Genomic DNA, 12,617 nt, shown 5'->3' with positions numbered 1-12,617 from the left:
GTTGTTGCTACTAAAGACCGAGATCACCTCTGCATCCCCACATCCAGCACGGACTGGGGTATTTGTTAGATGGAAAGGATGGGAGATCTGGGAGTCACCGTTGGGTCGGTGATGCGATCCATGGATAGGGGGTTATTTATAGTATTCGTAAGGTGATAGATTGTGTGGTGAATAAGGTGAATAAGGTCAAGCGGCACAGCACGCTTTGGTTGCATAACTTGTAGGCGTTATATACACTGTGCTGTGAGTGGAAATTGGAAGGGAGGGAAACGACTTTTTTTTTTCAATTCGTTTCTGGTTCTAGCGATGGCTATGAACATATGAATATACATGAGTTGTATGTATATGTAGAGAAGAGAGAGAGAGAGCGAGAGAGTTAAAGTGGATAGAAAGATACAAAGTAGGATGAAAAGGGACGGGCCAGGGATTGAACCCATGACCTTCTGCATACGAATCAGAAGCGGTAGCCACTAGACCACCAAGCCCGTTTCATTGGATCATTGAAAATTCATCAATTGAAAAAAAATTAGGGAAATGCTGGAAAATAATTTCAAAAAAGAAGAAAAAGATTATTTCCAGTCCAAAACACGGAAAAATATTCCATTTTTTACTCAACATTGTTCAACTATCTTACCCGACGTGGCTAGCCACGTTTGCTAGGGGAAGATTGTATAAAGTATAAATAGTATAAAGGAGAGTTCCAGAGATTTCTAGAATGTTCAGATATTTCTGTAAAATTCTCGAAAACACTCCAGAATCTCTCTCCAAAATGCTTCTCTCTTGAACGTTTACTAATCTCCAAAAAGTTCTCGAAATTTAATGAATTTTGATGTTCCAGAACTTTTTAGAAGGTTCATTCTATATTTTTTCAGGAACGCTCACCAACTCCTCAAACATTCTCGGCATTAAAAAATATGTTCCAGGAAATTTCAAAAGGTTCGTTTTCTTATTCTTTCTGCTGCTTTTAACGTTTCAGCAGTTTCTTGAAAGTTCCAGGTATTTAAAGCAGTTTGATGTTCCAGAATAGAAGGTTCTTTTCTAAAAAAGTTTAACAACTTAGAAGTGGTCATTAGAAGAGGAAGTTCTCAGTTAAAAACTGTGGTAGAGCTCATCGACAGAAGCTCTTAGCAGAGAAGCAGGCTTTGTCCCAGTTGAGATATTACTCCAAGGAAAAGAAGAAGAAGAAGATGTTCCATAATGCTGCAGAAGGTGCTTCCCCTTCTTTTGAAGCGTCCAGAAACTTCAAAGAGATTCTCGAAACTTTAATATGTTCAATACTCCAGAATATCCTAGAACGTTATTTTTCCTTTTTTTTTGGAACCTTCAGCAACTTCCAGAAAATTCTTGGAATCTTTAAAATACTGATGTTCCAGAACATTCCAGAAGGTTCTTCTTATTATTTATGAAAAGTCAAAACACATCCAGAAAGCTCTCGTAATTTTTCTAAATTTAATACAACTATGGTGAAACATTTCTACAAAACATTTCAAAGCGTTGCGGACAGACAGACAAGACAGACAACACTGGGCTTTTATATATATTATTTGAATGTGATTTTGTTCATGAATTTGATTCCGTGAATCATTCACTTTTGCACAACACATAGTCATTTTACCTCAATCAACTTTTGAAAAGAGCGTATGAAAAAAAAACCCTTTTTTCTTCATTATAAAAACAAACAACTCAAAAACGGTTTGTTGAGTTGAAATTATGTTTTCGAAGGTGTTTGAGGATATTTGAAAGACTTTTAGTAAAACAAAATACACAGAGTAATATTCATCGCAGATCTATATTAGATGTCATTGTCATATAATTTAAATTTTCATAAAACATTACCTTTCGATTTTTTTTGTAGTAATCTGACTTTCTGCCTCAATATTTACTATGTAACACAGGATGATCAAATGCTTCGATCTATTTTTTCCTCAAATTTTCCTTTCTATTTATTTTTAAAACATGCAAACGGAAACAATTTTTGAGATTTTTTACATCGAAAATATAGACTCACTCGAAAACGGATTTTTTTGTTTTTTTTTTGTTAATTCCAACCGTACACACCTGAGCTGTGATTTTTTTCTCAATTCAACTAATACTTTACCCATCTCTACATATGTACGTTGAGTTATTTTCAAATCATCAAAAAAAAGTTTCTCCGTACGAGTTCTAATGAAAAAAATCCATTTTTTCCACATCCAACCGTACTTAAGCAACAGCGAATTCAAAAAATTAAAAAAAAATAAGAAAAATGTATGGGCTCTTGTATGTAATATGTAAAGTGCATCGAATACTCTCAAATTACTTACAGTAAAGTTGATCAACTATTTGTATGTCAGTGGACAAAATTTGTAGAAGATCGCGCCATCAGTAGGTCGGCTCTAGAGGCACGTTCTCCTCCATTTGGGAAATTTGTGCCAAGATCGCGCCATACTGAACAAAGTTATAGGCATTTTAGAGAAAGGTAGAATTATTCGATAGTCAACTTTGAGCTGTTATATCTCCGGGTTCAATGAACCGAATGCAATGAAATTTTGACTATTTATGACTTTGAAAAACTTTTGACGTAACTTAAAATTCTTAACACGGAAGAAAATTTTAACGATTAGATTTTTTTCTAATAAAACACCAAATTTTCTTAAATTTCAACATCGTTCAAAATTCAAGATGATAATTATAGTTCATTTAAATTCCCTCTGACTGTCTTGAATACAGATATGTTTTAAAGGAAAATAACAACATAGGCGGCCATTCATTGAAAAAGTAATGGGATGCATATTAAAAATAGACCAATTTAAAAAAAAATCATAAAATTTATTAAATCGCTATAACTTTTTCTCTTAAGGGCCCATATAGCCGAGGCGGTAAACGCACGGGTATTCAGCATGACCATGCTGAGGGTGACGGGTTCGATTCCCGGTCGGTCCAGGATCTTTTCGCAAAGGAAATTTCCTTGACTTCCTTGGGCATAGAGTATCTTCGTGCCTGCCACACGATATACGCATGCAAAATGGTCATTGGCAGAGGAAGCTCTCAGTTAATAACTGTGGAAGTGCTCATAGAGCACTCATAGAACTCATAGAACAGCTGAGAAGCAGGCTTTGTCCCAATGAGGACGTTACGCCAAAAAGAGAGAGAGAGAGAGAGAGAGAGAGAGAAAGAGAGAGAGAGAGAGAGAGAGAGAGAGAGAACTTTTTCTCTTGTTAATAATTTCAAGTTGTGTCAAACGTTTTTCAGAGCTCATTATATAAGTCATAAATGGACAAAATTTCATTGCATTCGGTTCATTGAATCCGGAGATATAACAGCTCAAAGTTGGCTATCGAATAATTCTACCTTTTTCTAAAATGCCTATAACTTCGTGCAGTATAGCCCGATCTTTTTCAAATTTTGTCCACTGATACACAATTAGTTGATCAACTTATAGTGAAAATTTGAGAATGTTTGATGAACTTTTCGAAAAGTTACAGCTAATTGGACATTTTTTGAAAAATGAAAATTTTGCCTATCCTGATCATTTTGTCTATCCCCTGTAGCTTGAGATTTTTTTACTGTTTTGCCGTTTTATGAAAAAAGGATCAATTCTCAGAAATGTTAATTTCCAGACCGTCTCGAATAGCATTTAAACAGGTCATTTGTTTTTTCAATTTTTAAGTATGGGGAAAAATATGCATAGTTTTTACATTGAAACCTGTACGTAGAATCTTTTTCTAAAATCAAAAATCCCAAAAAATGTTTTTTTTGAAAATCGAGAAAAAAAAAAATTAAAAGCTTATGACCATCCTGGGCTACTTTGCAAATTTTGAGGCAGAAAGTCAGCTTTGATTTTAAATATTTTAGCTGAAGAAGCTGTTATTTAGCTATCATTGTTAGTTGGGTGTACAGCCTTTGACTAAAGACGGTGTGTGGTGTTTTTGTACTTTAAAAATTCGTCCAGCAATTCCTTTCGCCATGGCCAATCCTTTTGACTTTTGACCTTTTGAGGGTGAGGGATTTTGGGATCCACGTGGTATATGAGTGGGCCATTCACACGTTCTTCTGAGAGTTCTCCGGTTATTTAGGAGTTATTCCATAAGTTCCTGAAAAAGGTCCTTTAGGAATAACTTCTAGAGTTTCTTTGAGAGTTTTTCCAGGAGTTTATTGGTAAATTTCGTCTAGATTTTTACCGGCAATTTCATGGAGAGCTCCTCTAGGTATGCTTTAAGATACCTTCTGAAATTTCTTCAAGAATTGCTAGAGGAATTTCTTTGAGAATTCTTCAGTGACATTCTACAAGAGTTCCTGTAATAGGTCCTTTGGAAATTGCTTCAAAAAATACTCCGAGAGGCTCTCCAAAGTTGCTCCAGGAATTTCTTCAAAAGTTTCTTCTATAATTTTTTCATGAGTCCCTTATTTTTTTTTTATTTTTCTTACAATCCTACCAGAAGGTTTCGACGTAGGACTACGTCTCTTTTTCTATACCGAGTGTCATTCTAAATTTTTTTATTATCGTACAAATTGGTACCAAGGTTCTCAGAATTCAATGAATTTCTTTTCACAGGTAGGGTTCACATATATATGAACAAAAATAAAATTGAAAAAAATCAGGGTCGCCTAATTTTCCGGAAAACTCTTTCCACTGGAGTTTTCCGGAAAATTAGGCGACCCAACATTTTCCACAGACACCACCTGCTTTGTTTTTTTTGTGAAATCATAAGCAAATTCTCAGCAATTGAAAAAAAAATACAAAATGAATATTGTTTTCCACAAAATTTTCCACTGTTGAGGGAAATCGGTTGGAAAAGCCGGAAAAACTTTTTTCGTGCTCCGGGAAAATTCTCAAAAAATATATTTTTGGAAGGGAATTACATAAGCTATATTCTGTGAAATTTTCAGAATGTCGTTTTTCTCCGTTCCTGAGTTATGACCAATTTTGTGTAAATTTTCCAGATGTGCTACATGAGCCGTTTTTTTGAAAAATCATAACTTAAGAACGAAGCATCGTAGACACAATGTTTTTTGTGAAATCGTAAGCAAATTTTCTTAGCAATCCAAAAAAAAATACAAAATGAAAATTGTTTTCCACAAAATTTTCCACTGTAGAGGAAAATTGGTTGGAAAAGTCGGAAAAACTATTTTCGAAGTCCGGAAAAATTCTAAAAAAAAAATTTTTGGAAGGGAATTACATAAGCTTCATTCTGTGAAATTTTCAGGATGTGGTTTTTCTCCGTTCCTGAGTTATGACCAGTTTTGTGGAAATGGTCCAGATGTTGGTTGATTTTCGACCGTCTTGATTATCAATTTTCACAAAATTGGTCATAACTCAGGAATGGAGAAAAACCACATCTTGAAAATTTTACAGAATATAGCTTATGTAATTCCCTTCCAAAAATATATTTTTTTAGAATTTTCCCGGAGTACGAAAATAGTTTTTCTGACTTTTCCAACCGATTTTCCTCAACAGAGGAAAATTTTGTGGAAAACAATTTTCATTTTGTATTTTTTTTGGATTGCTGAGAAAATTTGCTTACGATTCCACAAAAAAAAACATTGTGTCTACGATGCTTTGTTCTTGAGTTATGATTTTTCAAAATAGGTAGTGTCTGTGGAAAATGTTGGTTTTCCACTGGAGTTTTCCGGAAAATTAGGCGACACTGATTTTTTTTTTCAATTTTGTTTTTGTTCATATATATATGAACCCTACCTGTGAAATTTTTTTTATTTAATTCTGAGAACCTTGGTACCAATTTGTACGATATTAAAAAAAATGCCCAGAAGGAAGTGAAACGCTCATGTAGACGGGACAAAAGAGTGTGAGTGGACTGCCTAGCCAACGAAGGCGAGAAAGCCGCAAACACCGGCGACATCCGTCTCCTCTACGATGTCTCACGTCAACTTAGTGGAACAAAGATGAATGCTACGATACCCGTGAAAGACCCGTCTGGACAGTTACTAACCGGCCTGGCTGAACAGTTGAAAGGCTGGCGCTGGTTCGAGCACTTTGTAAACCTTTTTCAAGTGTCGGCCACGCCATTAACACCTCAGCATGATTCGCCAAGGGTTCGACGCATTACCCGTGTCAACACCGAAGCTCCATCAGTGCATGAGATAGAAACAGCCATCCGTAGCATGAAATCTAACAGAGCCCCAGTGGTCGATCGCATATCAGCTGAGATGCTCAAAGCTGATCCCGTAGTATCCGCACAACTACTGCATCAATTGTTCTGCAACATATGGGAAACCGCGACATTTCCGGCCGAGTGGATGCAAGGCGTCTTCGTTAAGGTATCCAAAAAGGGTGACCTGACTGTATGCGATAATTGGCGGGGCATCATGTTGCTGTGTATCGTTCTCAAAGTCCTCTGCAAAGTGATCTTTAACCGGATACAGGAGAAGATTGACACAACTCTCCGACGGCAGCAAGCAGGATTCCGTACCGGACGATCCTGTGTGGACCATATTGTCACGCTCCGTATCATTCTTGAGCAAATCAATGAATTCCAAGAGTCTCTCTGCCTGGTGTTCATTGATTACGAAAAAGCTTGCAACCATCTCAATCACGGAAACATGTGGGAAGCCCTCAGACGCTCAGGGTCTCCCTGAGAAAATCATCGGCCTCATTGAAGCACAGTACAGGGCATTTTCGTGCAAAGTACTGCACAACGATGTTTTGTCCGATCCCATCTGGGTCGTTGCTGGAATGAGGCAAGGATGTATACTATCACCGCTACTGTCCCTCATCGTAATCGACGAGATCCTGGTAGGTGCAATTGACCGTGAACCAAATCGTGGATTGCTGTGGCAACCCATTACCATGGAGCACCTAAATGACTTCGAATTGGCTGATGACGCTGCTCTCCTAGCTCAACGGCGCTCTGATATGCAGAGCAAGCTCGATGATCTTGCCGATCGCTCCACGGCGGTAGGTCTTACCATCAACGTCAAAAAGGCCAAATCGTTAGATGTAAACACGATCAACCCTTTTAGCTTTACGATATCTGGGCAATCAGTGGAGAATGTTGAAAGCTTCCAATATCTTGGTAGCCAAATTGCGGCCGATGGTGGCACCAAGATCGACATAGGTGCACGAATCAAGAAGGCGAGGGCTGCTTTTGCCAGATCAGTCGACGCACCAAAATCCGAATTTTTAGCTCGAACGTGAGATCTGTGCTACTATACGCCAGTGAAACCTGGTGTGTATCAGTGGAGAACACGCAACGGCTGCAGGTCATAATCAATAGATGCCTGCGATATATAATTCGTGCATGGTGGCCTCACAATTGGATCTCCATCGAGGAGCTCCATCGTCGATGTCATCAAAAGCCGATAGCGACTGAAATTCGGGAGCGAAAGTGGAGGTGGGTCGGCCACACTCTACGCAGGAGCCGAAACGAAATATGCAAACAAACGTTAGACTGAAACCCAGCAGGTCATCGCAGCAGAGGCAGACCCAGAGGCTCATGGCGGCGCAGCCTCAACAACGAAATCAAGCAAGTCGACAGAAATTTGACCTGGCCACAGGTCAAGGCGATGGCTGGCAATCGCCCAAAATGGAAATATTTCAATTCGGCCCACTGCACCACCGTGGGTGCCCAGGACTGAAAGTATCTGCCTAAAAATGTTTGCAGAAAATTTCTATTTAATTTTTAGACGAATTTCGAGACAACTTTCCGTGAAAATTTCCTGAGAAATGTAGCGAAGATTTCATAGAGAAACTCATATCACGATTCCATGAGGATCGTTTGGAAGGATCTCCAGAGGAAATTCTGGAAAGGTATACTGATATATGTTGCCCGTTACTGGCATTTACCACATTTGTTGGTATGTCATAAACATACATCGTTTTGTCCAATAAAATAGCCAGTGAATGTTATATTTTGAATATTGTAAAATGTTTAATGTGTTCGTTTTGAAAATTAATTTTAGGGAATTGATGAACATAAAAACCTTAACGAAAATTATCCAAAAACAATCCACCAGGCAAAGAATTAAACTTTCCTGTAAGCAAATGTGATTATATGTATCTTTGTTAATATAACTCAGTCCAATTCTGTTATAGAATATACAATCGAAACGTCAGGTGTAGAAAATATGCTTAAGTTCCGACCGCTCTAAAGCCGAAAAAGTCTCCCGTTACCTAATATCTTCGTGAATTCAATACATTTAGACAACAAAACTGCTTCTATTTTCAAAACACTTTTGGTGTTACACATATTTAGAACGGTTATAATTTATGACCAGACAAATAAGTCACCGATAAAAACCACTTTTCAGATGACACTTCTTAAAAGCTTACTCAAGTCTTACTTGATTAACGGTTTACGATAAACTAATCTTATCTTATTTTGGTGGGTATGCACACGGAGAATGCTAGATTTTATATTACATTACAATACTACACCAAGTCAATCATCAAATGGTCCATTCTACCCCAAACTCCCCTATAGTCGTATCAATGTAATCCCCGACAGTCAGTCGTTTTGAATAAAGGTACCGAGAAATGGCTCCCTTCCGCCCCAACAAGCCCTTTCCACGATGATAACAACGACCAGGCAGGACACGTGAAGCTTTCGTTTGGTCAGTCCTGATCCACACAGCCTCAGTCCACAGTGGAAGAAGACTGTAGGTCTCTCTATCTGCCTTCCTTCACAAGTCGAACGATGACGATACGAGTTCCAATTACGACGATGGTTCCCGGTAGTTTCAATAGCAATTTCAAACAAACTAGCTATTTCCCAGCATGCTCCTTTGGAATTTCCTGAGACAGACCTGCACAGGAGCGACGTTCCTGTAGGACATCGTCTCCGTAAACCCCATTAGTTTATTCGGGCGCTGCACATAAAGTGTTTATCGGAAGTAATAAGTGTTCGATTGTTTTACCAGTTCGTAGATGGCCGGTGAGCTGGTTTGTACTAGCTAGATAATCATAATGATTTCTGGGAAATGGCTGACACGGGGAAATGTGGGGCGGACGGATGTGTGACGGTGTGTTTACGAGAAATGGAGAATCTACGGGGGATGAAGTTGTCATCCGTACCGATATGGATACTACTAGTGGATATTACATTGAACTCTGTTTCTCTCAAGGGAATGAGTGGGGGAAATACGGAATTGAGTAGAATTGAAAGGCAGCTGACTTACCGTTGTCGTCGTTGGCGGCGTAGCCCTGAAGTTGGGGATGGTCGGGGTGTAGACCGGGGTCTTCTTGAGGTTGGATTCGAAGCGGTTCGGTACTCTGCCGGAACCGGCGCCCGACTGCGAACGTTTCGGCTGGGAGGGTGTTGGGCGTGAGTCAGGCAGTCAGGCGGTGAAGCAAGTTGGGGAGATTGCGTACATACAAGGCAGGATTGGATACAATAAAAATGTTAGCATAATGTGAGTGAGAATTTAGACGAATTCAGATTCAAGATTAGAACAAAGAAGCTCACAAACAATCTAAAGGGGAACATTTACTTGGATTATGTGGTTGTTAGATGGCTTGTCACAAACAGAACTTACCGTGTTTGGAGGCGAATGTGCCTTGGAACGAGAAGGAATAACGACTGGTTTCACTTCATTGCTCAACTCGGCTGAAGAAGAAATTGGTTTACGGGATTGTCTCTGTGCTGAAGAAGATCGGAAAACGCTGGGATTGCGGAGCGATGAAATCACGATACTATTATCACGTTTAGGTTCCGTTTCTGATGGCTTTATCTGAGAAGATGAAGCTGTGACAGGTGCAGAAAAGGTTCGTTTACTGGTTGCAGAGCTCCTCGTTGTTGGGGAATACGGCTTTCTGGTGGTCGTTGACGTGGTAGTGGTTGAAGTCAGTTGACTGACAATACTCGGTCTACGCGAATAAGCTCTGGTTGGTCTGGGGGTAGTTGCAGCTGCTTCAGTGACGATGGACTCTTCAGTAGTCGTGGTTGAAACAGTCGTTGAGGTTCTAGGTCTTGGTGTTACCCTTTTATTAGAAGATCGAGGCGTTGAAACAATTACACTCGATGAAGCTCTACTTTTCGATCTCGAATTTTCGCTAGACTCCTCGGACGACGACGGTCTACTCCTTGAAGGTACTAATCTCGCATTCCCATTTGCAGGTCGTGGTGTTATCACCTTAACAGTAGTTGTAGGGCCTTCCGTAGTCGTACTCAAAATTTTCACCTTGAATCGTGGAACCTCCTTTTCGCTAGATTTATCAAAATCTTTCTCCGTTGATGACTCCAGCCTATTACCGTTTTTCACCTTGTTCTCTTTAAACTTCGCTTTCAACAACTTTTTGAACTCTTCTGGATAGTTCTCATCCGACGCTACGTCCTCCGCTCGCTCCTTCGAAGCAGCTTTGACCTTCCCCCTAGTTCGACTTTCCACTGATCTAGCCGAAGAACTCGATACAATTTCTTCAACCTCATTGGAAAACCTACTACCACTAGTGCCTCTACCGCCAAGTTTCCGTCCACCTCTCACAGTCGCAACGGTACTCGTACTGGTCGTGCCACCACCCCCTCCTCTCAATCGAGTCTTCCTTCGCTGGTCCACCCTCTCCTCCGACGACCCCTTATCCGACCTCCTCGCAAACTCATTCTGATAAACGACCTCACTGCGCAAACTGGGGGCGAACTGTTCCCTCGTAGTCGCCCGTGGTTCGAACTCCTCTTCACTGCTGGTCACTTCCTGGACGCGGGCTTGAATGGGCTGCGCTTTGGTCGGTCGACTCCGGGTACGACCGGAGACCGCAGTTCGGGTGGAAGGCCGTTCAACCGAGGCCTGAGAGGTAGGAATCCGTCGGCGCGCATTACTACGGCTGAAATTTTCTTCGCTTTCCAAGAGGGCGGTATCGTCCAGCCATGGTCGTGCCGATGATGATGATGAAGACTGCGATCGTTGCCGGTCGAATCGGACAGAACCACGTTGGGCCTGAAAGGAGGAGAAGATAGAGCATGATCAATTGATACGTTTAAACATATGATATAAAATTAGAATAAAATATGAAATTTAGAAGTAAAATCACCTAATTCGTTGCAATACATGTTGCAATATGTGTACTGGTAATTAAGAGATTTTAATTGGATTTGGATTGGATTTGGATTGGATTTGGATTGGATTTGGATTAGATATGGATTTGATTTGAATTGAATTTAAATTCAATTCTCGCCGTCTTTTCGTCGTCCACTCGTATTCTTCTCGTCGTCTTCTCGTCGTCTTCTCGTCGTGTATTCGTCGTCGTCTAATCGTCTTCTTCTCGTCGTCTTCTCTGTCTTCTCTGTCTTCTCTGACTTCTCTGTCTTCTTTGTCTTCTCTCTCTCTTCTCTGTCTTCTCTGTCTTCTCTGTCTTCTCTGTCTTCTCTGTCTTCTCTGTCTTCTCTGTCTTCTCTGTCTTCTCTGTCTTCTCTGTCTTCTCTGTCTTCTCTGTCTTCTCTGTCTTCTCTGTCTTCTCTGTCTTCTCTGTCTTCTCTGTCTTCTCTGTCTTCTCTGTCTTCTCTGTCTTCTCTGTCTTCTCTGTCTTCTCTGTCTTCTCTGTCTTCTCTGTCTTCTCTGTCTTCTCTGTCTTCTCTGTCTTCTCTGTCTTCTCTGTCTTCTCTGTCTTCTCTGTCTTCTCTGTCTTCTCTGTCTTCTCTGTCTTCTCTGTCTTCTCTGTCTTCTCTGTCTTCTCTGTCTTCTCTGTCTTCTCTGTCTTCTCTGTCTTCTCTGTCTTCTCTGTCTTCTCTGTCTTCTCTGTCTTCTCTGTCTTCTCTGTCTTCTCTGTCTTCTCTGTCTTCTCTGTCTTCTCTGTCTTCTCTGTCTTCTCTGTCTTCTCTGTCTTCTCTGTCTTCTCTGTCTTCTCTGTCTTCTCTGTCTTCTCTGTCTTCTCTGTCTTCTCTGTCTTCTCTGTCTTCTCTGTCTTCTCTGTCTTCTCTGTCTTCTCTGTCTTCTCTGTCTTCTCTGTCTTCTCTGTCTTCTCTGTCTTCTCTGTCTTCTCTGTCTTCTCTGTCTTCTCTGTCTTCTCTGTCTTCTCTGTCTTCTCTGTCTTCTCTGTCTTCTCTGTCTTCTCTGTCTTCTCTGTCTTCTCTGTCTTCTCTGTCTTCTCTGTCTTCTCTGTCTTCTCTGTCTTCTCTGTCTTCTCTGTCTTCTCTGTCTTCTCTGTCTTCTCTGTCTTCTCTGTCTTCTCTGTCTTCTCTGTCTTCTCTGTCTTCTCTGTCTTCTCTGTCTTCTCTGTCTTCTCTGTCTTCTCTGTCTTCTCTGTCTTCTCTGTCTTCTCTGTCTTCTCTGTCTTCTCTGTCTTCTCTGTCTTCTCTGTCTTCTCTGTCTTCTCTGTCTTCTCTGTCTTCTCTGTCTTCTCTGTCTTCTCTGTCTTCTCTGTCTTCTCTGTCTTCTCTGTCTTCTCTGTCTTCTCTGTCTTCTCTGTCTTCTCTGTCTTCTCTGTCTTCTCTGTCTTCTCTGTCTTCTCTGTCTTCTCTGTCTTCTCTGTCTTCTCTGTCTTCTCTGTCTTCTCTGTCTTCTCTGTCTTCTCTGTCTTCTCTGTCTTCTCTGTCTTCTCTGTCTTCTCTGTCTTCTCTGTCTTCTCTGTCTTCTCTGTCTTCTCTGTCTTCTCTGTCTTCTCTGTCTTCTCTGTCTTCTCTGTCTTCTCTGTCTTCTCTGTCTTCTCTGTCTTCTCTGTCTTCTCTGTCTTCTCTGTCTTCTCTGTC

At 40.4% G+C, this 12,617-nt stretch overlaps 1 protein-coding gene across 3 annotated transcripts in view; it reads right to left on the bottom strand.

The window, feature by feature from the left end:
• The window catches only part of LOC109400789 (mucin-5AC), a 232,592-nt gene that overhangs the window by 33,670 nt on the left and 186,305 nt on the right, over nt 1–12,617 (bottom strand). For all 3 annotated transcript variants that reach the window (XM_029875322.2, XM_029875323.2, XM_029875324.2), the window contains 2 exons: nt 9,472–10,869; nt 9,115–9,243 (listed from right to left, as the gene is read on the bottom strand). In XM_029875322.2, coding sequence (XP_029731182.2) covers nt 9,115–9,243; nt 9,472–10,869 — 1,527 coding nt within the window. The remainder of the gene's footprint in view (nt 1–9,114; nt 9,244–9,471; nt 10,870–12,617) is intronic.

Source organism: Aedes albopictus, chromosome 3 (assembly GCF_035046485.1).
Source record: "Aedes albopictus strain Foshan chromosome 3, AalbF5, whole genome shotgun sequence".
NCBI classification, from domain to species: domain Eukaryota; kingdom Metazoa; phylum Arthropoda; class Insecta; order Diptera; family Culicidae; genus Aedes; species Aedes albopictus.
This window is presented reverse-complemented; position numbering and strand designations above follow the sequence as displayed.